The 25,778-nt window shown below is 34.7% G+C and overlaps 2 protein-coding genes across 2 annotated transcripts; both read left to right on the top strand.

The window, feature by feature from the left end:
* The first annotated feature begins 115 nt into the window (after positions 1–115).
* LOC133337338 (uncharacterized) lies at positions 116–10,259 on the top strand. Its single transcript, XM_061545571.1, has 3 exons — positions 116–5,593; positions 7,493–7,582; positions 10,182–10,259. The coding sequence occupies exons 1-3, from the start codon at positions 116–118 to the stop codon at positions 10,257–10,259; spliced, it is 5,646 nt and encodes a 1,881-aa protein (XP_061401555.1).
* A 1,208-nt stretch (positions 10,260–11,467) lies between these two features.
* Positions 11,468–25,032, top strand: LOC133337343 (V-type proton ATPase subunit C-like). Its single transcript, XM_061545575.1, has 4 exons — positions 11,468–11,548; positions 16,074–16,163; positions 23,237–23,263; positions 24,260–25,032. The coding sequence occupies exons 1-4, from the start codon at positions 11,500–11,502 to the stop codon at positions 25,030–25,032; spliced, it is 939 nt and encodes a 312-aa protein (XP_061401559.1). The 5' UTR covers positions 11,468–11,499.
* Positions 25,033–25,778: the final 746 nt, after the last annotated feature.

The following is a 25,778-nucleotide window of genomic DNA, read 5'->3' as shown; positions in this document are numbered from 1 at the left end:
TGTTAACAAAAAAGGCACTACATTTTCAAGAGTGGACTCGGGATTGGAGAAACCGTCTGTTATCCCCTCAACCAATCGGATATAACCTCGACCTTGGTCACACGTAAGTATTATAATGGATTCTAACACACATCAGGTCGAACAACATAACCTCAATGTCACCAACGACGCCTTGCCACAAATATGTGATCTCTGCCACGAGAGTATCAACGATAGAGTCGTAAGTTGCAGTAGCTGTAAAATGCCGTACCATGAATCATGCAGTCGAGTTTCATATCCCGACGAAAAATTCACGTGTTCTGCATGTACTCAAAATGCTACCAAATATCGTCGGTCTGCAGGCAGCACACAGTCGTCGTGGGACTCAAAAGACACTATAAGCAGCAAACGTGCGCTTGAGTTAAAACGTTTACACGAAGAGAGAGAACTCGCTAAAAAACGCGATCAAGATTATCTGTCTAAGAAGTATCAAATCCTGCAGGAAATGATGGACAATGGAGAATCACCCTCGTCAGCGTTAAAAGGGCAGGTAACTCATGATGTAACGGCAACTCAAGAAAGACCTACAATGGACACTGAAGTCGAACAAATGAATAACCCAACCGCAAAAAGCCCTTCGTCATGTGCTCCAATAATGTCATATACAGCACCTCTTATGACAACAACACAATCTTCATTACTTCCAAACAATTTTTACGATACGAACACATTTAATGCTACTCGTTTTGTAGAACCGATTTTTAACCTTCATTCTACAAGTTACCAAAACCCGAATCATAGGTCGACCAGCAGTAGAACCCACCAACAATCGTTCATAAACTCTGCACCAACCGATAACTCTCAAACGGCGAACTTCACAGAGCAAATTTCAAGAACACAGCGAAAGCTCACAGCAGATCAGCTACACTCTCGTCAAACTGTACCTAAGGAGTTACCTCTTTTCTCGGGCTCTCCAGATGAATGGCCTCTCTTTAGTTCCACCTATGACTGGTCTACACAAGTCTGCGGATTGACCGATGCAGAGAACCTAATAAGATTGCAGCGAGCTCTTCGAGGCGAGGCATTGGAGTCTGTGAAGCGGATACTCATCCACCCCTCGTGTGTGCCACATGCAATTTCCATATTGAGGGTTTTATATGGCCAGCCAGAGAAAATATTATTTTCTCTAAAAAATAAAATCAAAGCACTTCCACCAGTTAACCCAAACAAAATGGACACAATCACAAACTTCGCAGTTCAAATAAAGGGTTTACAATCCACAATAGAAGCTTGCGGTTTGGTCGACGAGTTGAATAATTCATCTCTACTTCAGGAGTTAGTTGCTAAGCTTCCATCTTATTTTCAGATTAATTGGGGCTCCCATAAATTAACGTTGCAACAAAACGGAAAGAACGCGAATTTGCTTGAATTTTCAGCATGGATATTTGATATTGGATTATCAGCGAGTACCGTAAATATAGAGAGCTCAATTACTCCCTCCTCCTCTTCCTCCATTCGTAAACAAAAGAATTCATTTGTGCACACCCATGTGGAGACAAAACTAAAGAAATGTTTAATTTGTGAAGGAGATTGCGTCAACACAGTAAATTGTCAGAAATTCATAAATGCTGAGCGAAGAGAGAGGTGGGATATTGTAAAAAAACTACAGTTGTGTAAGCAGTGTTTAAAAAGACATTCTGGTGTTTGCTTCAACAAAAACAAATTTTGCAATTTTGATGGTTGTCAAATTAAACACCATTACCTACTGCATGGTGATAAAAGAAACAACAATAAACTACAGCACAACATTCAGAGTAAAGAGAACGACGAAAATGAAGAGATTAAGAGCGCCCACAATGTCAACTCGCATAACATAAACAAACCCAACATTCTCTTCAAAATTCTCCCAATAAAGATTTATGGAAACAACAACAAAAGCACCGAAACATATGCATTCTTAGACGATGGTTCATCGGTAAGTTTAATTGAAGAAGACATTTTAGAACAACTAGACCTAAAGGGAGAGTCAGATCAGCTGTGTATGACGTGGACTGCCAATCTAAAAAGAACAGAGAATAACTCACAACGATTAAGCATTAAAGTAAGTGGTGATAATAATAAACAACTGACATTGGACGTGCGCTCGGTGAAAGAACTAATGTTGCCAAAACAATCTATTAATTATGAATTGCTTTGCCGCGACTTTGCTTACTTAAGAGGCCTGCCCGTTATGAGTTATTTCGATGCGACACCGAAAATATTGATTGGTTTAAATAATGCAAGTGTAACAAATTCGCAAAGAATAAGAGAACGAGGTATTAAGGAGCCTATTGCCATGAAAACACCACTTGGATGGACAATTTTTGGACCATGTTGTAATGACAGTCTGATGGCCTATAATATGCATATCTGCGAATGTACAGAAAGGGATGACCAAATGCAACAATTAATAAAAATGTTTTATAATATAGAGAGTTTAGGCATCAGCTGTCACAACACGTTAGAAAGCAAAGAAGACGAACGTTCGATGGAGATTTTAAAGAATTTTACGAAACAGCGGGATGATGGGCACTATGAAACCGCCCTTTTATGGCGGTATGACAATATAAATATGCCAAACAACTATGAAATGGCGAAAAGAAGACTTATTTGTCTTGAAAATAAATTACAGAAAAATCGTGAGCTGTTTGAAACCTTTTCGGAAATTATAGCAAAATATGCTTGTAAAGGTTTCATCAGCAAGATCGACATATCAACTAAACATACCAATGTTTGGTATTTACCTATTTTCCCTGTGTTTAACAGAAACAAGCCTGCAAAATGCAGAATAGTCTGGGATGCGGCTGCCAAGTTCGAAGGCATTTCCTTGAATTCCATGCTAAATAAGGGTCCCGATTTGCTGTCATCATTACCAGCAATACTATTTAAATTCAGAGAAAAATCAGTTGCCATATGCGGAGATATAGAACAAATGTTCCACCAAATTTACATTCGCGAAGAAGACCGTCACGTGCAGCGATTTCTGTGGAGAAACTGTGAAGTGAATAGAGAACCAGATGTTTATATAATGAACGTCATGATATTTGGGGCTTCTTGTGCCCCATGCATCTCACAATATGTTAAGAATATCAATGCATTACAATTTGAGACTCAATTTCCACAAGCCGCTGCTGCCGTTAAAGACAATCACTATGTCGACGACTTCTTATATTCCACCGATTCTGTCGATAAAGCTGTAGAAATTGCGAAGCAAACTCAATACATTCAGAGCAAGGGAGGCTTTAATTTGCGTAACTGGTGCTCAAATAAAAGTGAAGTGGTTAACAAGCTGGATAATAAGGAGTTAAATTTGGAAAAACAATTAAATGTTGGAACGGATAACACAACGGAGAAGGTTCTTGGAGTTTTTTGGAAACCAGCCGATGATACAATTATTTTTAAAATCTCGCCTCATATTTGGAATAATGATTTAATACGAGAAGAAAAGCCAGTGACCAAGCGACTAGTTTTGAAGGTCCTTATGACAATATACGACCCACTAGGCCTCATCGGAAATTTTCTCATGTATTTAAAGATAATCCTTCAGGAAATTTGGAAAAGCGGGGTAGATTGGGATCAACCTATCCAAAATGAACAGTATGTCAAATGGAGAAAATGGCTTCAGTATCTGCCCGAATTGGAGCAAATAAGCATACCTAGATGTTATTTGCAAACATTTGCAGATTACGAAAATGCAGACCTGCAGTTACACACCTTCGTAGACGCTAGTGAGAACGGATATGCAGCAGTGGCTTACCTTAGAATATCACAGAGCAATAACACCATTTGCTCATTAATAGGGTCGAAGACGAGAGTAGCGCCACTACGAATGACTTCTATTCCACGTTTAGAATTGATGGCGGCTCTCATAGGCGCCAGATTTGCAAATAATATTATTAAACAACACTCCATTCCATTAAAAGAAAAACACTTCTGGTCAGATTCCAGAACAGTCCTCAGTTGGCTTACACATAACAGTAAGAAATACCATCAGTTCGTTGCTTTGCGGATAAGTGAAATATTAGAATCAACGGAAATAAATGAATGGCACTGGGTTCCTGGCAAGCAGAATGTTGCCGACGAAGCAACAAAGTGGGCTAGAAGACCAAATATTTCAAATGAAAGCCGATGGCTAAAAGGGCCACCATTTCTATTGGAACCTAAATGTAAGTGGCCAATTGATACTGCTACGCCAGAACCGTCAGAAGTAGAGGCACGCATTAGTTTCCACAACGATGAGGAAATATTAATTAGTGCCTGTCGTTTTTCGAAGTGGAATCGAATGTTACGATCCCTTGCGTACGTGGTGAAATTCAAGAACATTCTGAAGAAAAATTATAAGGTGAAAATGGAGCTAACATCACAGGAGTTATTTGAAGCAGAATGTCTATTGTTCAAAATTGCCCAGCAAGAATTTTATGCCAACGAAATACACGTGTTAAAATCTAATAAGAACTTAACAAAATCCAGTTCATTGTACAAACTCTCACCGATATTCGATGAAAATGGAATTTTACGTGTTGATGGCCGAATTGGCAACGCAAATATTCCACAATCCGGAAAAACCCCTATTATTCTTCCCAGAGGGAGCCGTATAACATTTTTGCTAATATCGCATATCCACTCAAAGCTACGCCATCAAAGTCAAGAGACTGTCGTAAATGAGTTGAGACAAATGTATTATATACCTCGAATGAGAGTTGTGGTAAAAGATGCAGTTAAACAATGCCAGGAGTGTAAGATTAAGAAATGTGTTCCAGTATGTCCCCAAATGGCGAAACTACCACCATCACGCTTATCAGCATTTTGTTCTCCATTTACTTACACCGGCGTCGATTACTTTGGCCCAGTAATGGTAACAGTAGGCAGACATACAGAGAAACGATACGGAGCTCTCTTTACTTGTTTAACATTAAGAGCAGTTCATATAGAGGTAGTTAACACTCTTAATACATCCTCGTGCATAATGGCTATTCGGAACTTTATTTCTCGGAGAGGAACGCCAAGAGAATTTTACAGTGACAATGGCACTAATTTTGTGAGTGCAGAGAGAGAATTTCGAGTGGCAGTTAACGAGATGGATAAAAATGAGTTTATTCGAAATTTTACCACTGCGACAACAATGTGGAAGTTTAATCCGCCCTCCTCTCCACACATGGGAGGTGCGTGGGAAAGGCTAGTAAGGTCCGTTAAAACAGTTCTCTATAATATAACCCCTAGTAGAGCACCAACTGAAGAATTGCTACGCAGTATGCTTGCCGAAGTCGAGAACATAATAAATTCGCGCCCTTTGGTTTATGTGCCAATTGATCACCAGAATGCCGAGGCGTTGACACCAAACCATCTTTTGCTAGGTTCTTCTAATGGTATGAAACCATTAGCATCATACAATGACAGTGGAGTGGCTCTCCGTAGTAATTGGTTATGTTCTCAGCAATATGCTGACGCATTTTGGCGGCGCTGGGTTAGAGAATATTTGCCCTGTTTAACATTGAGATCTAAATGGCACGAAAAGGCAAAACCGCTGAATATTGGTGACTTGGTTATTGTGGTTGACCCATCGAATCCGAGGAACGTATGGCCAAGGGGAAGAATTTTGGAGACATCTTTAGCAAAAGACGGTCAGGTGCGAAGCGCAAAAGTTCTTACATCTAGTGGTGTATTAGTGAGACCTGCTACAAGATTAGCTGTACTTGATGTGGCGGAGAAATAGAAGTATGTCTTCGAAGGCTTCTCGTCATACTGCGGGGGGGTGTTACCGCCACTGGTGATCATTAAGCCAAGTCGCCCACTTATTAATATTAATGGTCTGTATTCACCTGTATAAGAAATATCGATAACATGCATCGATTATTGATAATTATCATATACTCCTTTTTATACATTGTTCTTCTTGTACTAAAAAATGAAGTTAGAAGTAAGGAGTTTAATGCGTAAGAAAATCATCTTTCTTTTGCAATAGTTGGTCAAACAGTTAACACACTGATTAAATTAGATGGTTTGAAACCAAAAAGTATGTATAAAATATAACTTTATATATTATAATCCCTAACGTTATGAATTTATTTAGGAATTAAAACATATGGTTGCGCCACACAGTGGAAATAAAGAAATACATGCATTTCAATAAAACTAACCCGTGTTGCTGATTCATTCAAATCATCTGGGCCATCTATCGTGAACAGACCATTTTCCAAAACTACCGCCATATCTCAACAGTACACACCAATTCTTACCTCAACAGAAATCTAGCTCTATACTAAATTTGGTACCATTTATTACAATCTTTTAGTACCTTTTTCCGAAACTAAATTTGCCATATATGGCATAATTATTAAAATGATTAATGTTTACTACATGTTATATAGATTTTACCAAATTTAGTACCAATTAATATAAAATGTCCATATCAACCTACCTCAACAATCCAAAAGAAATCATATTTCCAAATATCTGGATTCCAGTTCCCCAAATCCAAATTATACCATCTAGTACACATACGTACGAAATTCCAAAGCTTCCTACATACCTAAATCCTACACCCCAACAGTCATTATTCTAAATTTAAGAATTCCAGCACTATCGGCTTACCTAAATCCGGTACCTAAATCCAGTACCGCTTAGTACACATAAGTACGAATTTCCAAAACTTTCTTCAAACCCCATATAAGCACCAACAGCGACACTCACTCCAAATTTTAGCATTCCAACTCTATCGGTTAGCCCACAATTCAAATTGTGTACCATTTAGTACACATAAGTAGGAATTTCCAAAACTACGTATATTATACAACCATAGAAGTCTTATTTCCCGATTTCAGGATTCCAGCACTATCGATTCACCTAAATGCAAATTGTACCAAATTTAGTACCATATTGTACTATTCGTGTACATGTGTACACACTTCCAAAGCCACATCCTTATATCGACCATACTTCCAAATCTTGATTCGCATTCCAAATTTCAAGTTTTTAGCCCTATCCGTTCTCATGCTATGAAATTGTACCTTTTGTACATTTTAGTACTGTTCGAATACTTATAGTTCGAGTTTCCCAAACATTTTAATATATCTATCCTACACTCCGTCGATCATCCTCATTCCAAATTTAAGAGTTCTAGTTCCACCGGTTGGCCAAATACAAATTGTACCATATTTAGTAATTTTTGGTACTTTTCGTGACGTTTTGGTACGAATTTCCAAAAACCTAGCCATATCTGACACTTTCGGACAAAGAGTGACCCACAACCCAAATTCCAAGATTTCGGTGGACTTTTCAAACATTTAACATCTAAGTCAAAATATTAACCCACTTTTTAATTAGATTTTGATCTAAATATTTTCTAAAACAAAAATTCTAAAAATTTAAATATAAATTTTCAAATAATGTAGAAATAAAAAAAAATCGATTTTTGGAATCTTAGAATATTAAAGCATTGAATTAAAAATAAAAAATATTATGTTTCCTCTTTTAGACCGCTTTACACTGGGCCGCCAAACATGGCAATGAAGATGTCATAAAACTTATAGCCGGTACATATAAGGCTGATGTCAATGCCAGAACGGTAAGTTATCAATATGAACAATCACAAAATTCCCAATAATATTTTTTCCTTTTCTTCAATTTATCTCAACTTTTTCGTATTTCGATTGGTTTTTTCGGCCGTGATAATATTTGCAACAATATCCACATAATAGAATGGGGTAAGTATCAATCCACTTTATTATTAATTTCACATAGACAGTAGACAACAGTCAATATATAACATTGTCATTTTGTTGTTATTGTAAAACGCTTTTAATATAACAATTGTCAAATTTACAAAATCACAATTTTATTCGCCTTTGGAAGTTTTCTATTTTCTTTCTCTCTCTCTCTCGTTATTGGTTGCCACCATATGTGGAGCTGAATAGAACGAACGAAACATATGGCGACGTAGTGTTTCTCGTGTATTCCTTGAATGGCATTTTATTATAAAGTACAAGAAAAATAAAAACAACAACAACAGTAGCAACAAGAACAACATCATTTGCAACAACTCTCTACATGTTAAAAATATTCTGTCGTTCAATCCTTTAGAGAAAATATAGAGTAACGAGGTTTGTATGGATATGCCGGAAAAATTTGTGGTGGGAAAATATTAGTAAATTTTAGATCTACGTTTTGATATAGCCCTCTGTATAGCGATACCGACCCATTTTCCGATGTAGCTGTAATTTTTCATTCCGGGTTCTTGAAAAATCACTTTGCTCAATACAGGTCCATGGGCGAAAATAAACCGAAAATTTTAAGGCTCTATGTCAAACGTCATACAAAGGTTCGGATATATTTTCGGCATTTTTAAGCCTTAGCCAACCGAAGTGTCTGTTATATATTTTGTTCCGGGTTTATGGAGGACGTAACCAATATTTACCATGTTTTGGAATTGCTCTCATATAAGGTCCTGTCTGATTTGCGATATTTGGAAGGTTTTAGACGGATTGTCCCGCCAAAGTATCTGTAATTTGGCCTTCGGAAGTCGCTGTAATATGCATTTGAGGGTGCGGACAAAAAATGGGGTTTCGCCTTATTGTCGCTATACTAAGGGTTTCCAACCGAATTCTCAACCGTAGTTTCTGTAATTTGGTCTTTCGAGTTCTTAGAGCGTAAAAATAACTTTTCTTGACATTTTCGATCTTGAGTTTGCGTTGGTTGGGGTCCTTGCTATTTTAGTCTTGCCATTTTCCTCCTGCATATTCTATTAATTGTTATCCTCCTGTGTTGATACCGAAGTTGGTTATTAGAATCTGAGGGGGCTTCGGATACCATAGATGGAGCAATTTGGTCTTTCGAGTTATTGCAAGGTAAAAATATGTTTGTTTGATATTTTCAATATAGATCAATTACATGCTACTTCTATTAGTAGCATAGGACTTCCATAAAATATCGACATTTTACTCGTTTATTCTTTTTGTCAGTTTCAAATCATTGGTTTTTTTCAACTAAGTATATGATTGGTCTGCTGTGGGCTGTCCTAGGTGATGGGCCTGCCATATATAGTTGCCCAGAAATAACGCCTCGTTGAGTTTTGTGCATTGGTAGGGATCCTTGCTAATATAGTGTTGGCATTTTCCTCCTGCACATCCTATTTTCTGTTATCCTCCCGTGTTTATGACTAGGTTGAGGGGGCTTCGGACACCATTGGGGCAATATGGTCTTTCAAGTTATTGTAAGGTAAAAATATTTTCAACATAGTTCAATCGATGCTTCAATTTCCTGCTACTACTCTTGGGAGCGTATGGCTTGCACAAATCATCATCATCATCTTATTCGTTTAGTCTTTGTGTCAATTTCAAATCATTGTTTTTTTTTCAACTAAGTATATAATTGGTCTGCCGTGAGCTGACCTAGATGATGATGCAACCATCTATCGTCGCCTAGAATCAACGCCTCTTTGAATTTTTGCATCCTTGATAATTTGGTGTTGCTGTTTTCCTTCTGCAATTCCTATTTTTGTTATCCTCCTGTGTTGGTGCGAGATTCGTTTTTAAAATCCTAAGGGACCTTCCGATACCATAGTTGAAGCAATGTGGTCTTTCGAGTTATTGTAAGGTAAAAATATATTTGATTGATATTTTCAATATAGCTCAATTTCTGCTATTCATCTTGGGAGCATAGTCATAGCCATCTTACCCGTTTAATTTTGTGTCAATTTCAAATGTGGTATCCTAGGTAATGGGGCTGTCATCTATCGTAGTCTAGAAGCAATGCGTTATTCAATTTTGTGCATTGGTTGGGGTCCTTGCTAATTTAGTGTTGCCATTTTCCTGCTGCAATTCCTATTTTTTGTTATTAGAATCTCAGGGGTCTTCGGATACAATAGACCATAATTATTGGTTGGTTTGTCTATTTGCTGCTACTCCTCTTGGGAGCATTAGTCTTTGTGTCAGATTCAAATCATTGTTTTTTTTCAATTAAGTATATATTGGTCTGCTGTGGTATGTCCTTTCCTAAGTGATTGTATTCTACTGTGCCGGATAGCGTTGACCATATTTGGAGCAATTTGGTATTTCGAGTTATTGTAAGATAAAAATATATTTGCTTGATATTTTTTCAATATAGGCCAATTTCCTGCCATTGGTTTAGTCTTTTTGTCAATTTCAAATCGTTTTTCCCCAACTAAGTATATGATTGGTATGCTGTTGGCTGTTCTAGTTGATAGGGCTGCCATCTATCGTTGTCTAGAAACATCGCCGCTTTGAGTTTGTGCAACGGTTAGGGTTAGGGTCTTTGCTAATTTTGTGTTGCCATTTTCCACCTGCAATTCCTATTTGTTATTATCATTCTACGTTGATATCCCCTGAGAATCTCAGAGGTTTTCGAAAGCATTTCCAAATGTTTAAAACCCACTTTGAAATAATTCTATCTTCATCCGCTGTGATTCAAACCCTTGACTCATTCGTTTTGTAGTTTGGCACATTATCCACTGCACTACTATATAATATACTTTTCTCAGTCCCGGTTATTACTTCCCTTATTTTTTCGGCATGTTCAAGTTCCCTGTCCATTATTTTATCCTGTGTGTCTGAAATTTGGTATTAAATTGTCTCAGAGTATATACAAACAATTATCAGACAATTTAGTCGTAGTAGTAGTCGTAGTATAAAGGTATAAATTTAAAGAATTTTTGAATTCTCTCTACATGGGAGGATATATAAAGTTCGGTCGAAGTTATCATAGCTTTTACTTATTTTACATATTTTTATTAATAAACGATTTTTTCGTTAACTTCCATGTCACTCAATTTTTCAAACCATCTCCCTTTATTTCTTGGTCTTGATCGGTAGTAAAATACAATTTCAAATTCAATAAAACCATAACGAATCACTTAAACAATTGTAAGCCAATACGTAGATGGAAGGGTTGGTGGATTAGCTGGGTGGAACGAATGCTGCTGCCATCATTTAAAGGGTTGGGCCGATGATGATGATGATGAAAATCAAAATGTTTTGCCATTTCAATTTCGTTGACAGACAGCGTGTGGAATTTTAAAATTTAAATTTTGTTGTTGGTTGTCGTATATGTTTGTTGCTGTTCTACCACTCACACATTCACATTTCTATTACTATATTGAAATTGGCAACACATTTGTTTTGTCGGCTGTGTTAGAACAACAAAATAAAATAAATGAAAATTAAAAGATTTGTCAATACTGTAGTAGTCAGAAAGCGAATTCGTTCTATGAATCAGTCACATCCATCTATCCCTCAGGAACAACTCAATGACAATTTAATTATTTTATTTTGTTATTTTTTCGTACAACATTTGAAGGTGTGCACATGATTGACACTTTTCTGGGCTAAAATTTGAAGCAATGTTAGGTATGGCTGTTGTTGTTTGATATTATATTTAAAGTTTGTTCTTGCAAAAAATACACAACTAATCCTTTATTTTCTTTTTTGATTATTTTTCTCCTAGGGTTATACGCCTCTACATATTGCCATGCAATTCGGAAGGGTTAATATATTTGCCTTGCTCTGCAACACCTACAGTAAGTAAACGATTATATTATTCAAATAAAATTATCTATAAGTACAGTGGAGCATATTCAAATAGGACATAGGAACCACACTTCTATGTGGTGCTAATATAAACCGTTCCGACTCCAAATCCAACATAAATATATTCGCGTAAAATATTGTTAATAAATGTTGGTTCCTGTTGTATTCAAGTTATTAATTTTGATTTATGATAAGAAAGAATTATTTCGTGCCCATCCCCGTTAGCGGGAGAGTGAGGGAGGTATACGTTATCAATCAACTGTCAATCAAATATTATTGTTATCAAAACAATTGAAGTATCCCATTAACAACAATCCAACGACATCTAATCGCTACCTAGTGTATTCGACTAAACTAAGGAATAATTGCCCAAATTTTTATTTGTTTTGAATGATAATGGGGGTTTATTAAATCAAATTCGTTGATAAAAATCTACAGCGGCACACCTTTGAACTGGTATCTCTCTTTATTTGAACAGTTGCTTATTGGTTGTAGAAAACTTGATTTCTAATTAACAATAGGTAGGAAAAAAACGAAAGTCTCGAGGTTCCACGCTATACCTGAACGTGGATCAATATTGTACCCCCCACTATTCAATATTAGGTATATTCAATCAGGTTGTTTATATGTGTGCAGTATCATGGTAAATTGCTACCAGGAGAAAACGAAACTACAAATTCTCACGATGAAAAATTGGACTGGGATCTTGCTATGGAAATCCCTAAAATACCAAAAAAATTGCGGTGCCTAGAAATTGTTGTACTATAACGAGAACACATATTGATAATTATTGGTAGAAAATTTTGAAACCTAGACAGAACTCAAAATAGTATCAAATCGGAACCAATTCGATTGAAAAACATACCCAATGTACCGAAAATCGATCAGTTCCGTAAATTACAAACTAAAAATTTAATCCGGTTGAAAAAACGTGCCCAAAATTGTTGAAATATCGAAAATCGGAGAATACCACCACATGGGTCCATATCTAAAAGTACAACGGTTATGGTATTATTTGATAGGAAGATTTTCCACATAATGAGAATCCAAAATATCAAATTACAGACAAGTCGGTTAAAGAAACGTTTCCCAAATCTTTAATATACAGAAAATAGGTGGATATCACGATATAAGAGCTATACTTAAAACTGGGTCAATATGCATAATTTTTGTTAGGAAGTTTATCCATCTAATGGCAACCCAAAATATCAAATTACATCCAATTCGGTTGAAACCCGTGTCGAAAGTCTCCAAAATAATGAAAGTCGCGGGGTTCCATTATATAGGGGCTATACCTAAAAGTGAATCAATATTCACCAAGTGATAACATAATATATCAAATTACAGACAAGTCGATTTAAAAACTTGTCCAAAATCTGTAATATCCCGAAAATAGGCGGGTACCGCGATATAGTGGTTAAACCTAAACGTAGATCGATATGCCTAATTTTTGTTAGGAAGTTTTTCCACCTAATGCGAAATCGAAAATATTAAGTGACATCCAATTCGGCTAAAAAACGTGTCGAAAATCCCCAAACTAACGAAAGTCATTGGCTATACCTAAAGGTGGATCTATTCTATTCATAATTTTTGCCAGGAAGATTTTTCACCTAATGAGAACACAATATATCGAATTACAGATAATTCGGTTGAAAAACATTCCCAAAATCTTTGAAATATCGAAAATCGAGATATACCGCTTTATGGGTATATATTTAAAATTACACCGATATTGCTAAGCGTTGGTAGGGAGATTTTCCACCTAATCCAAATAATCCAAATCCAAAATATCAAATTACAGCCAATTCGGTTGTAAAAAACGTGTCAAAAATCCGCAACATGTCGAAAAATTCTAAACATACCCGAAATCGGGGGCTAACGTTATTTGGGGCTATATAAGTGAACCGATATTATTAATTTTTTGTATGAAGGTTTCTATTCCGACGATAACCAAATATAGCAAATTACAGACAATTCGGTTTGAAAATATGCCATAAATTCTCAACTTACCGAAAGAAGCTGGTACAGCACCATGGGGTATATACCTAAAAATTGATCAGGTCATATATATTATATGTTGATCAACCAACCAGGTTTGCAAACGAAATCGGTGACCATTTGATTCGAGGTGTTTTTCCACGAATAACTTCCGAACGATTTGGTTCATCTTGAAAGACCGACATTGTCAATTGCTTTTATGTTTCGGACTCATGCGCATAACGAAATTTGGCATAACGTACTAAATTAAGCCAAGAGTGATGTCTGCCAAGTTTCGAGAAAATCGGTCCAGATTTAGATATAGCTCCCATATATATTTTCGTCCGATTTCATGTAAATGGTGCCCCAAAGTCCATATATATCTTTCGATTTGCACGAAATTTGGCATAATGTACTGAATTAAGCCTAGAGTGGTGTCTGCAGAGTTTCGAGAAATTCGGTCCAGATTTAGATATAGCTCCCATATCTAGTTTCGTCCGATTTCATGTAAATGGTGCCCCAAAGTCCCTATATATCTTTCGATTTGCACGAAATTTGGCATAACGTACTGGATTGAGCCTAGAATTATGTCTGCTCAGTTTCGATAAAATCGGTCCAGATTGAGATATAGCTCTCATATATAGTTTCGTCCGATTTCATGTAAATGGTGCCCCAAAGTCCATATATATATATATATATTTCGATTTGCACGAAATTTGGCATAACGTACTGAATTAAGCCTAGAGTGGTGTCTGCCAAGTTTCGAGAAAATCGGTCCAGATTTAGATATAGGTCCCATATATAGTTTCGTCCGATTTTATGTAAATGGTGCCCCAAAGTCCCTATATATCTTTCGATTTGCACGAAAGTTGGCATAACGTACTGAATTAAGCCTAGAGTGATGTCTGCCAAGTTTCGAGAAAATCGGTCCAGATTTAAATATAGCTCCCATATATAGTTTCGTCCGATTTCATGTAAATGGTGCACCAAAGACCCTTTATACGAAATTTGGCATAACGTACTGAATTGAGTCTAGAATGATGTCTGCCAGGTTTCGTGAAAATAGGTCCAGATTTAGATATAGTTCCCATATATAGTTTCGTTCGATTTCATGTAAATGGTGCACCACATATACCTTGCGATTTGCACGAAATTTGGCATAACATACTGAAATGATCCTAGAATTATGTCTGCCCAGTTTCGAGAAAATCGGCCCAGATTAAGATATAGCTCCCATATATAGTTTCGTCCGATTTCATGTAAATGGTGCACCAAAGTCCCTTTATGTCTTTCGATTTACACGAAATTTGGCATAACGTACTAAATTGAGTCTGGAGTGATGTCTGCCAAGTTTCGAGAAAATCGGTCCAGATTTAGATATAGCTCCCATATATAGTTTCGTTCGATTTCATGTAAATGGTGCACCACATATACCTTGCGATTTGCACAAAATTTGGCATAACATACTGAATTGAGCCTAGAATGATGTCTGCCCAGTTTCGAGAAAATCGGTCCAGATTTAGATATAGCTCCCATATATAGTTTCGTCCGATTTCATGTAAATGGTGCACCAAATTCCCTTTATGTCTTTCGATTTACACGAAATTTGGCATAACGTACTAAATTGAGCTTAGAGTGATGTCTGCCTTGTTTCGTGAAAATCGGTCCAGATTTAGATATAGCTCCCTTTTATTATAGATTGATTTTAAGTAATTGACGCACCAAGGAACCAATAGTCTGATAGGAACAAAAAGTTCTGAAATTAGTATAACCTAACTTGTGACAAGTTTGTTTGAAATCGCTTAATATTTGGATAGAGCTTCCATATATATTTTCGACCGATTTCAAGTAAATTGGGCATCAAACTCCTCAAGTTAGTCAGATTGACATAAAATTTAGCACAACGTACAAAATTGAGCATTGAATTACGTAGTTGCGTTTTCTAGAAGTACAGACATAGCCCAACGGATGACCTATTTATATTTGTTTGAAGTCGATTTACATACTTTATGGATAGATCTTGGTAGATTCACATTTAGATAAATATCACATATTTTATTTCATCCAATTTCATGTTAATAGTCCTGTTTAATATACCCATAGTGGTGAAGGGTATCATATAGTCGGCCCCGTCCGACTTTACTACTTTCCTTACTGGTTTTTTTAATGTCTTTCACCAATCGATACGAATCATTTTTGAGAAATATGCTAAATGTTGGGGGATCCAACAAAAAAACCTTTTTTACTGTCTGGTCCTCATGCAATATCGAGTGTGGGCTGGCGGATGTAAGGTCTGAGGTGGCCTGTATCTCACGAGGTGGCCTGTATCTCGCTTCCAACATCAATGTTCTGTGGCAAATACCTCGTTTTTGGACGACCTTCGTCTTTGACCGAGTGTCGACTACAATAATTTTTCCTTAGTGTTTCATTTCATCAATGCCCTGTGGGTCTACCCTTTTTTTGGACCTTTAACAATTACAATTATTCTTATAGAACAAATATCTAATAATATATTAAATGATTTCTTTTATTCTGCAGAAGCGAATCGTGATCTATTGGACTGGGCTGGCAATAAGGCTTTGGATTATAGCAAACAGCAGACCACCGTCTCGGCTTCCACCTATAGCAGTGAGTATTGTTCAAAGTTTCTACTCACCGAACTAAACAACAACTATCACTTCGAACTGCCATCTAATATGAAACAAACTGGAGGTGGTACAGTGGGTAGTGCTTTGTCGCGTGGTAAAAAACGCTCGCAGCTAACGTATGCCACAATTAGTGGCGGTAGTAATCCCATATCGCGTACACAATCCCTACTGACCACATCGACACGGCGCCGTGAAAAGAAACAGGCCATACAATCGATGAAATTCAGTAACAATAATAATAATAACGATGATGCCACACTTGTGCCATGTCAGATATTGTCATCGCCTCAAAGTTCACCGGAATCGACGCCACGTAGTATGTCACCGAATGATAATCGCGGTGTGGGTATTGTGGCACGCCGTAAAGAGAGTTTTTTGCGTAAAACACTACGTGCTGCGACCGCCTCCAGTCGCAACAATCAACATCACAACAACAACAACAATCCTGAAAATATTACTAACCAAATTCTTAAGGAATAGAGAGAACCCTCAAAATGGAAAGGCCTAACTGACAAATTCCAAAATGTGCTTAACAAAAACTGCTAAATAATACCAATACCAATATTGGTATCCTACCTACCCCCCTTCCCCCTTTTAAATGTTTGTAGTTTACAAATGGATAATTGGTTTTATTCTCTCTCTCTGTTTTACTAATTTCTTTATACTATAAATATTTTTTATTTGAATTTTTAAACTGTTTTTAAATAACATTATTATTAATTTTTTTATTATTTATTTAATATTATATTTTATTCTTTGTTGCCTTTAACTAATTATGGATGCATGTTTTTTACCAAAAACAAATTATTACTATATTTTTTCTCTTTATCTTTTATTTTTCACTAATTTTGTGTTTATATATATTATTTTCTTTGTTATTAAATGAATATATTTAATGAATTAATTGCAAATTGAAAATGTTTTCCTAACACTTTTATTTTACATCGAATATTGTGTGTCGGTATCCTGATGATAATATATTGGTATCCTAGAAAGCCATGTTATTATAGGAGATTTAAAGTGTATACGAAGTCCGATCAAAATCTGGCATTTTCACCTTTTTTTATTATTCGATTCATTTGGATCAGAACTTATTCAATCATACCTCGTTTATATTATTCCAAGGCTTTTACAAGGTCGTCGCAGAGAATCTATTAGTATCAGCCCGAAACAGAACAGTAATCGGCGGTTGGATTCTAAAAGTCGAAACAAAACCAAAGACAATAGTTCCTGGAAGAAAACTGGTCATGTGTCGACTATTACGCTTGTCAATTCTTAGTGGTATAAGACTAAAAGAGGCGTGGATTTTTTTAAAAATATGTTTCAAAGACCATAAAAGGATTTCTTAAAAAATTATTTTCAAAGTCCATAAGAAGCGTCGATTTTTTTAAAAATAACGGTCAAAGACAATAAGAGGAGTCGATTTTTTCAAGCTATACATGTTTTCGTCAACATATCTGCTTCAATGGCTACATGGGGCGGGGTTTTATTATAAACTACATGAAGCGTGTGTTTATTATAAACATTTTTGCAAGGACTACATGATTTTTTTTTAAATGTTTTTTTAAGTACTATAATTAGCGTTCATTAAAAAAAAATAAAGATTCTAAGAACTGTGGATTTTTAAAAACATTTTTCGGGATTTCCATATTCCTGGATATTTGTATACCCTTATGGCTAATGAGGGTATATACACTTCGATACAGTAAAAATGTGCCTCATGGAAATATTGGTTTTAGACCACATGTTTCTTCGGACCAAATCCGTTTCAAGCAATTGGAGTCGATGTCCGTCTGTCCACCCGTCTTTCATGTCCTGACGGCTGGTGCGCACGATAACTTTCGAAATGAGTAACTGATTTCATCCAAATTTTGCACATCTTAATTATTTTTCCAAACTTAGTTCAAATTCCAAGATGGGGAATATCGGTCATCTCCTTCTGGTAATCATGCGAACGGGCTATCCGATTTGAAGCAAACATTGTACAACCTAGATCAAGTCCAAATATGAGGCCCATTGATCCACTATATCTGGTACCTCGCCCATAAATTGTCAAATTTTTTTTAATATCTATAAATCCAATATCAGGCGAATGGAATGTCCGATTTAAACCAATTATTGCACAGCCTGTTTGATTGATCCATTCCTTCTGGTACCTCTCCCTTAAATGATAAACATTTTCAATATTTATAAATCCAATATCAGGCGAATGGACTATCCGATTTGAACAAAACTTGGTGCAGCCTATTAACTTTACCCAGTCTAGATGAAGCCCGAATATGAGACTCATTGGTTCACTCCTTCTGGTACCTCCCCCACAAAGGGTCGAAAATTTTCAGTATTTATAAATCAAATATTATGGTGTTTTTACACGATATGTATTTTACATATGTGCTGTCACTTATTTTATCCATATGTAATTCCTTATGTGTGTCAAAATTAGCAGTGTACACAAAACATTTATTTTTGTGTTCAAATCGGCATATGTATTTTACATATGACATAACCTATAAACAAAAAAACACTTTTATTTTTTCTTAAATCAACATCATTATTTTATTAAACACCTACAAACGAAATAATAATTTGTAATTGTTGCCTTTTCATCTTTTTCTTTGAATTGCAATTGAAATATTTTCTTCCAACAATGTGTTTCATTCAAACAGCTGATTTCCTTATGTTTCACATACGAAAATAGAGCGCGTCCTATTCGGAAAAAAATACATATGTAATTGCATATCGTTTTGACACATTGAAATTTCCGTATGTTTCACATGACGAGTTCGATTTCCATATGTAAAAAAGTGACAGCACATATGTAAAATACATATCGTGTAGAAACACCATTAGGCAATTAAAATGTCCGATTTGAACTAAGCTTTGCACAACCTATTATCTTTACGAAGCCTAGGTCAAGCTTAATGATGGTACCTATTGGTCCAATTCTGCTGGTACCTCCCGCCAAGGGGTCAAAATTCAATATTTATAGCGAATGAAATGTCCGCTTAATATCAAACTTTGCACAACCTATTATCTTGACCAATCCTAGATCAAGTCTGAAGGTGGGAGAACCGTCTGCCCTCTCCTCTGATACCTCCCCCAAAATGGCTCAATATTATATAAACTTGTAAATTTTATTTGAATAACCGATTTGATCAACATTAGAAGGCAAATATCTTTGATAAAAACATATACCTATATGAAACGAATAATAAAATCCGCGTGTAACTCCGAAAATCTTTTCCGCAAACTATAGGGTGAGGGTATATATCTGTCGGCAATACCGACTGACACTTTTTTGCTTGTTTTAAAATTTTTTTAATAGTTTATAAAAGGTGCGGATTTTTTAAAAACAGTTTTTTTCGCAGACTATAGCATGCGAGTAGCTTTTAAATATTTTTTTCCGGTCTATAAATGGTGTGGATTCTTTAAAAATCTTTTTTCAAAAACTTCAACAGCCGTGAATTTTTTAAAAATATTTTTTTCAAAAAGTACAATATGCGTGAATTTTAGAACTACATAATCTAACTTAGTTTGTGGTCAAATATAGGCGATTTTCCAAAAAAAAAATTCAAAGTACCGCCATTTTGTTAATTGTTGTGCGAAGTCAATAATCCTAGTTCATACGAGATCCAGACATGTACTCTTTCTAACACTGTTACAATTTTCGGATTCCGATGTTCCAGTGAGGAGTTATCATGCCCGCCATCAAAAATAAGGACTTTTCTTTGATCACTAAAAATAACAACAAACATTTTTGTAAATTATTTTTCTTCCTTTTGCAATCTTCAAATATATATGTGCAGAGTTACAAATCTTAACAAGCATTAAAATCTTAAAAATACAAAATCGAGAAAGGGGGTTCCCTTAATAGATTTTTTTTTTCAAATTCAGTATTCGTAATTACTAACTAATCTTCATTATATCGAAGCCACCAGTGAAGTTTTTGCTTTGATATACAAAACTAAATCCGATGATCAAATTCAAAATTGTCAAATGTCAATTGCACCTTTCTTGTTCATTGGACGGCTCAATAAAATCGAAATTGTATATAATTAAAAAAAAACACACATAAGCATGTAAGACATACATATATTTATTTCAAATAATATTTTGGTGTCTAACAACGCTGATAACATACACACAGTGCATATCGCAATGATAATATACATACATAAAAAATACAAACCAAAAAAACAAACATTCAACATTGGAACGAGGAGCCATCATTTATACCACCAACAAAATGGAGTGACTAAAACAGAATAATTAATTCCACAACATATGTCAAATGAATTCAATAAAATTGTTTACAAAATAAAAACGTTTTATTTTTAATGCACTACTTCCTTTGACGAAAACATCACCTGTATCACCAATTTCCCCGTCCTACCTATTTGCACATTATTGGATTGGATGAATAAATGTGGCACACACCCAACAGAGATACAAGCAATGCGCCAACAATTGGTCAACAATGGATATGGTACATGGAGGCAAGTGGATGCTAATAAGCATAATGGAGCGCGCTGTTCCATTGAAAGTTTGCCGGCCCAAGCAATTTCAGTTGATTATTAACTACAGCTAATATTTTTGTTTTTGCATTATTTGCATTTCGAATTTCATTTAAAAATTTTCAAATATTTTTTTCATTTGTTATTTTTTTTCAATTGCATTATGCTTTTATTTTAATGTCTAGCAACATTTTTATTAAAAAAATAATTGCGTTTATTATATAGAAATAATTTACTTTTCATGCATGGGTATTTCCATGTTTGAAAAATGTATTTTTGGAATATTGAAAACTTCCTTAACAAAATATAATATTTAGTTAGTTATCAAGTTTTATTTAAAATATACTGTATTAAACTATACGTAAAATATATCATATTAAACCTTTTCAAAATGTATATAAAACGATATACACACTATCAGTTTTGAATGATAGTTTTGCTCAAATTATAATTCTTTTATAGTATTAATAATGTGATCCAGCTGTTTTTCTAACGTTTAATATCAAAAAATTAGACGAATCGAAGTGACATACATTTTAAGAATTCAATTTTATTTGTTTTTTGTTTTGTCACACTTTCAAACAAGACACTATTAATAAGGTCACCCAGAAAGCGAAAAACAGATGCTTGGTCTCAATTTAAATGTCAAAAATGTACACGTTGTTTACGTTTTCATAATGGAAAACAATTCACAATAATCTATTTTGACAGCAAACATAAGAAGCAGCTGATATGCAGCTGGTCTTTCTGAATGAACTTGTTAATAGGCCATGATTATAAGATAATGCAGTTAGATCAGCTGTTTCTCAAGTTTCCAGTCAAAATATATTATTGTGTGTTGAATTCCTAGTAAGCAGCCGCATATAACCATTTTAAACACTACCCTACAGTTCGTCTTCGACGGCTCACCAGAAAGAGGCATTTAAAGAGTTAATCACGCCTACGATGACGCTGTGTTTGTGTTCGCTTAACTTATCACGTGTTTTATAGAACTAAACGAAACATATAAGAAAATCTCGTTCATATGGTGTATGGTCCTATACCTTATATTCTAATAGAAAGTGGACTAGCTGGAGGAGGAAAAATTTACAAATAACTTTTATTTTCCTTTTTATCTTTCATTTGTCAACCATTGAATATAAAAACAAACAACATGTGAAAACAGTTGCAAATTTTATTTCATTGTGGGAGAGATGTATTTTTTCATACAAAACCGTTTGTTTACATTAGAATTCGAAATACTTTCAAATAATTGTCTATTAAATTCATTTTTGTTACTAAATTTTAAACCAACACATTTTAAATGACCACTAGAATTATGAAACCAATAAATTATGTATATACGTAAACAAATATCAGCTGACTTTATAACTTTATATAATTTTAATACTAGTCTAAACAGCTTGTATTTAGTTACTCGATTTGCAAATCGAATAGATTTAGAAGACATAGTCTTATTAATAGGTCTTATTTGACAGCGTAACCCGTTATCTATTAATAAGGTCACCCAGCAAGCAAAAGTCAGCTGTTTTTTTCACAAGTCTAATGTCAAACAAATATCAGCTGACTGATAAATTTATATAATTTTACTACTATTCTAAACAGCTTTGATTTAGATACTCGATTTGCAAAACGAGTAGATTTAGAAGGGATAGTCTAAACGCGCCTTTTTCAGTTACTCAATTTGCACATCTAGTAAATTTACAAGGCATAGTCTAAACGCGCCTTTATTAATAGGTTTTATTTGACAGCGTAACACATGATCTATTAATAAGGTCACCCAGCAAGCAAAAGTCAGCTGTTTTTTCTCAAGTCTAATGTCAAAAAATTGGACGTTGTTTAGTTTTTCATAATGGAAATCAATTCACAATAAGGGATTTTGACAGCAAAGTTTAGAGGCGACAGGTGATATCCAACTGGTCTTCCTAGATGACCTTATTAATAGTTATTGATGTAATCCTCCATCAGACTTCTATAAATATATTCATTGCAGTTGCACAGGTCACAAGTCAGCCAATCACAATAGTTATCATTCAAAATAGATAGTGTGTACTGAATTTTGCGGATATTATTTTTTATTTCGTTGTTTTATTTACATACTGCAAAAAGTAAAAAAATTATATGGAAATACCCATTTCATTCTTACTTAGCATCATAATAAAATAAACAATATTTTAAAAAAAATGTAAATTGGCTTTGTTTAAACCCCTATGCGTGTTGTTTGAATGCTTCATATTTGGGGTAATAAAATGCACAATTCAATTTGTTTATTCTAGTTTTTGTAATGCAAAATAATATACATACATTTTTTATCAATACAGGGTAAGTTTTTTTTTTCGCTTCGATATTTTTTCACACATTTTTTATAATCTTAACTCATTTTTGGACAACGCATGTATATTTTTTATTAATACATGGCTTCATTTTCTTACAACGGTCATTTTTTTCTGCTGATGCTTTTAATAATTTTTGTTAATTTTGGTATTTCCATGTAGTAATTTAATAAAAAAAAATAATTTTTATTTCCAATGTTTTACAGAAATCAAGGCAAAGAGAAAACCCTCGGGTGAGTAGTTTAAAATAAGTAATCAAATATTTTGAAATGTGGGTAACATCAAAGTAGTATTTCAATTCCACAATAGGTTCGTTCGTTTTCTTGGCCAGTAACATTTACTCGGTAAGAATTTGCAGAGTAAATACGAATTTTTCGATCTGGAGTAAAAGTAAAAATTTTTTTATCGACACAGCTGATTGAAACAACAAATAAGTTGGCGCTAACATAAAAGCACCATTTTATTACAAAAATGGATAAAAATCGGAAAATTGATGTTGTTTATAAATATTTGCGTTTTCTTCATCCATTTTAATTTTTAACTATACAAAAATCAAACTAAAATTCACAAAACAATCAATTTGCTTGAGAATAATTTTATTGTTTGTTTACCAAACAACTGATTAAAAAACAGCTGATTTACAAATCAGCTGATGGTACAAGACAATTCTTACTGAGTAAATTTACCTTATAAGAATTAGCAAATACTCAGTAATACAACTGTAAGATCTTCTCTCAATAATTAACTCTCTTTTATTGGACTTTGTAATACTTTTTACAAATTATTGAGTAAACGAATGAACCTAATATTCAAATATTGACCTCGATAACAATTTTCCCTTTGTGATATTGAAATGTAAAAATTAGTATATTCTTTGCAGTACGATAACAGACCAATTCTATTCTCTTAAGGGAACCCTCATCATTCTCAAATTCAATTTTTCAGAAAAAAATGAAAAAATCAGCTAAGATAATTGGTGAAATTTTATTTATTTATTTTTTTTTTTAATCCAAAGTTTTCTCCATCTAATTTGAGATGGGCAATTCAGAAAATTATATGACGGCTATATAATTAAGATTTAAATTTTTGAATAGTTGAATAGTTGAAGTTACAATCCCATACTAATCATTTTTTTTTATCAGAGAAGAAGTTGGTTCCCTCAATTTTATACCAAATATACCTATTTTAATACAATATTTTTAATGTATATTTTAATTTTATCATTCTAGCCGAAAAAGATTCGGGATTCCTACGGATTGGCTCTTTGAATGTCCGAGTGAAGAAAACGACCGAAGCGTTCAGCAACTTCTTGGGTGTGGGCAATGGCAATGGGAGCTCAATGCCGCCGCCAACTCATCAATATCATCATCATCCACACGCAGCCTCAACAGCAAGTCTCCCTCACCAGCGGCCCCATCGTCACCATCACTATCCACATCATCTTCATCACGGTGGTACGATGCGGAATCAGCATCATCTGCATCCGATGATGATGAAAAAATCATCAACAATGATGCCAAAGAAGAACACGCCATCGTCAATGCATCACCCGGCACCGGGATCGAGGGCGAGTGCACCAATTAATAGCAAACAATTCGATATGCTACATAAAACGTGGGGTTCTGCAGACAATATAAACGGTAATGCTGCAACACATGATGATGATGATGACGACGATGAAGATGAATCCCTAATGCCACCACCAGGTCTAGATAGTGTTAAGAAACGCCAAAGGAATGTAAAACGTTCATCAATAGCCTCCAATACAACAGATTCACCCAGAGATTCCATATCTTCGACATCAAGCTCAAATTTTAATACTGGCTACAGCAGTATGCCAACCACACCCAATCAGTTACGTTCACCGTTGGGTTTGGGTGCTGTCGCTCACAATCTCAATGTTGATTCTGACTCAGATTCAGCATGTGGTTTTGATTCGAATTGGTCTATAAGTGGTCGCAGTTCCCTAAGCAGTGGCAATCTTAAATCAACGAAATATTAAAAAATAGATATATTTAACATCACTACTATTATTACATACATATGTCGTTATGTATTTGTGAAATGAAAATCTCTATATTTTTTTTATTAATGTCTGTGAATGTCATTAACACTGGCGAACAATTTTAGACGAACAAATAATATGCATTAGATATAAATAACTAAACTCGAAATATTTTATTCGAACTTTTTTAATCACATATTTTTCTAATAGATAACTACATAACAATAAATACAAATATGTGTACACAACTTTATTTTTGTTATATGTAAAATACACGAGAACCACGACATTCGCCGTAAATGGGGCCAAAGAACGTAACTTGCAAATTGAATCAATTTTTTCTAAATTTCTGTAAAAATGTTAAACCAGTCTCTAAAATCGAATTTTCCAAAAAAATTATACAAGATCTATTCAAAAAAAAATAGTGATAGCATAATTTTGTTATGCGACCATTTGCCACTAGGATACGCACTTAGCTTTACGAATAGTTCTGTAATGGCATAAAATAGCTAACAATGTCCTGATGATTTCATTTGCATCCTTTGTAAAACTGAATATAAACGAAGGAAATATTAAACGATAAGGATTCGAGGAAGAAAATTAAAATAGTGCCTTGGGAGAGATAATGGCGGTCTAAAGGAAGAAATTGCATTAATTCTGAAGATCTAAATAATTTAAAGAAGAAAACAGTTTCCTGTTATTAGAATCTGTAATCGAAATAAGTTGTTATGGAGGTATTAAAT

This window comes from Musca vetustissima, unplaced genomic scaffold (assembly GCF_032173495.1).
Source record: "Musca vetustissima isolate MV318-11 ecotype Yass unplaced genomic scaffold, APGP_CSIRO_Mvet_v1 utg26118, whole genome shotgun sequence".
Classification (NCBI taxonomy): domain Eukaryota; kingdom Metazoa; phylum Arthropoda; class Insecta; order Diptera; family Muscidae; genus Musca; species Musca vetustissima.
The sequence above is the reverse complement of the archived record's forward strand: the minus strand, read 5'-3'. Positions and strand labels throughout refer to the sequence as shown.

Coding starts and splice junctions, on each gene's coding strand:
- LOC133337343 (XM_061545575.1), top strand. CDS start 11,500: ATGCAATTCGGAAGGGTTAATATATTTGCCTTGCTCTGCAACACCTAC. Junction 11,549..16,073: donor CTTGCTCTGCAACACCTACA/GTAAGTAAACGA, acceptor TTTATTCTGCAG/AAGCGAATCGTGATCTATTG. Junction 16,164..23,236: donor CTCGGCTTCCACCTATAGCA/GTGAGTATTGTT, acceptor AATGTTTTACAG/AAATCAAGGCAAAGAGAAAA.
- LOC133337338 (XM_061545571.1), top strand. CDS start 116: ATGGATTCTAACACACATCAGGTCGAACAACATAACCTCAATGTCACC. Junction 5,594..7,492: donor ACCCATCGAATCCGAGGAAC/GTATGGCCAAGG, acceptor TTCCTCTTTTAG/ACCGCTTTACACTGGGCCGC. Junction 7,583..10,181: donor CTGATGTCAATGCCAGAACG/GTAAGTTATCAA, acceptor TCCCCAACTAAG/TATATGATTGGTATGCTGTT.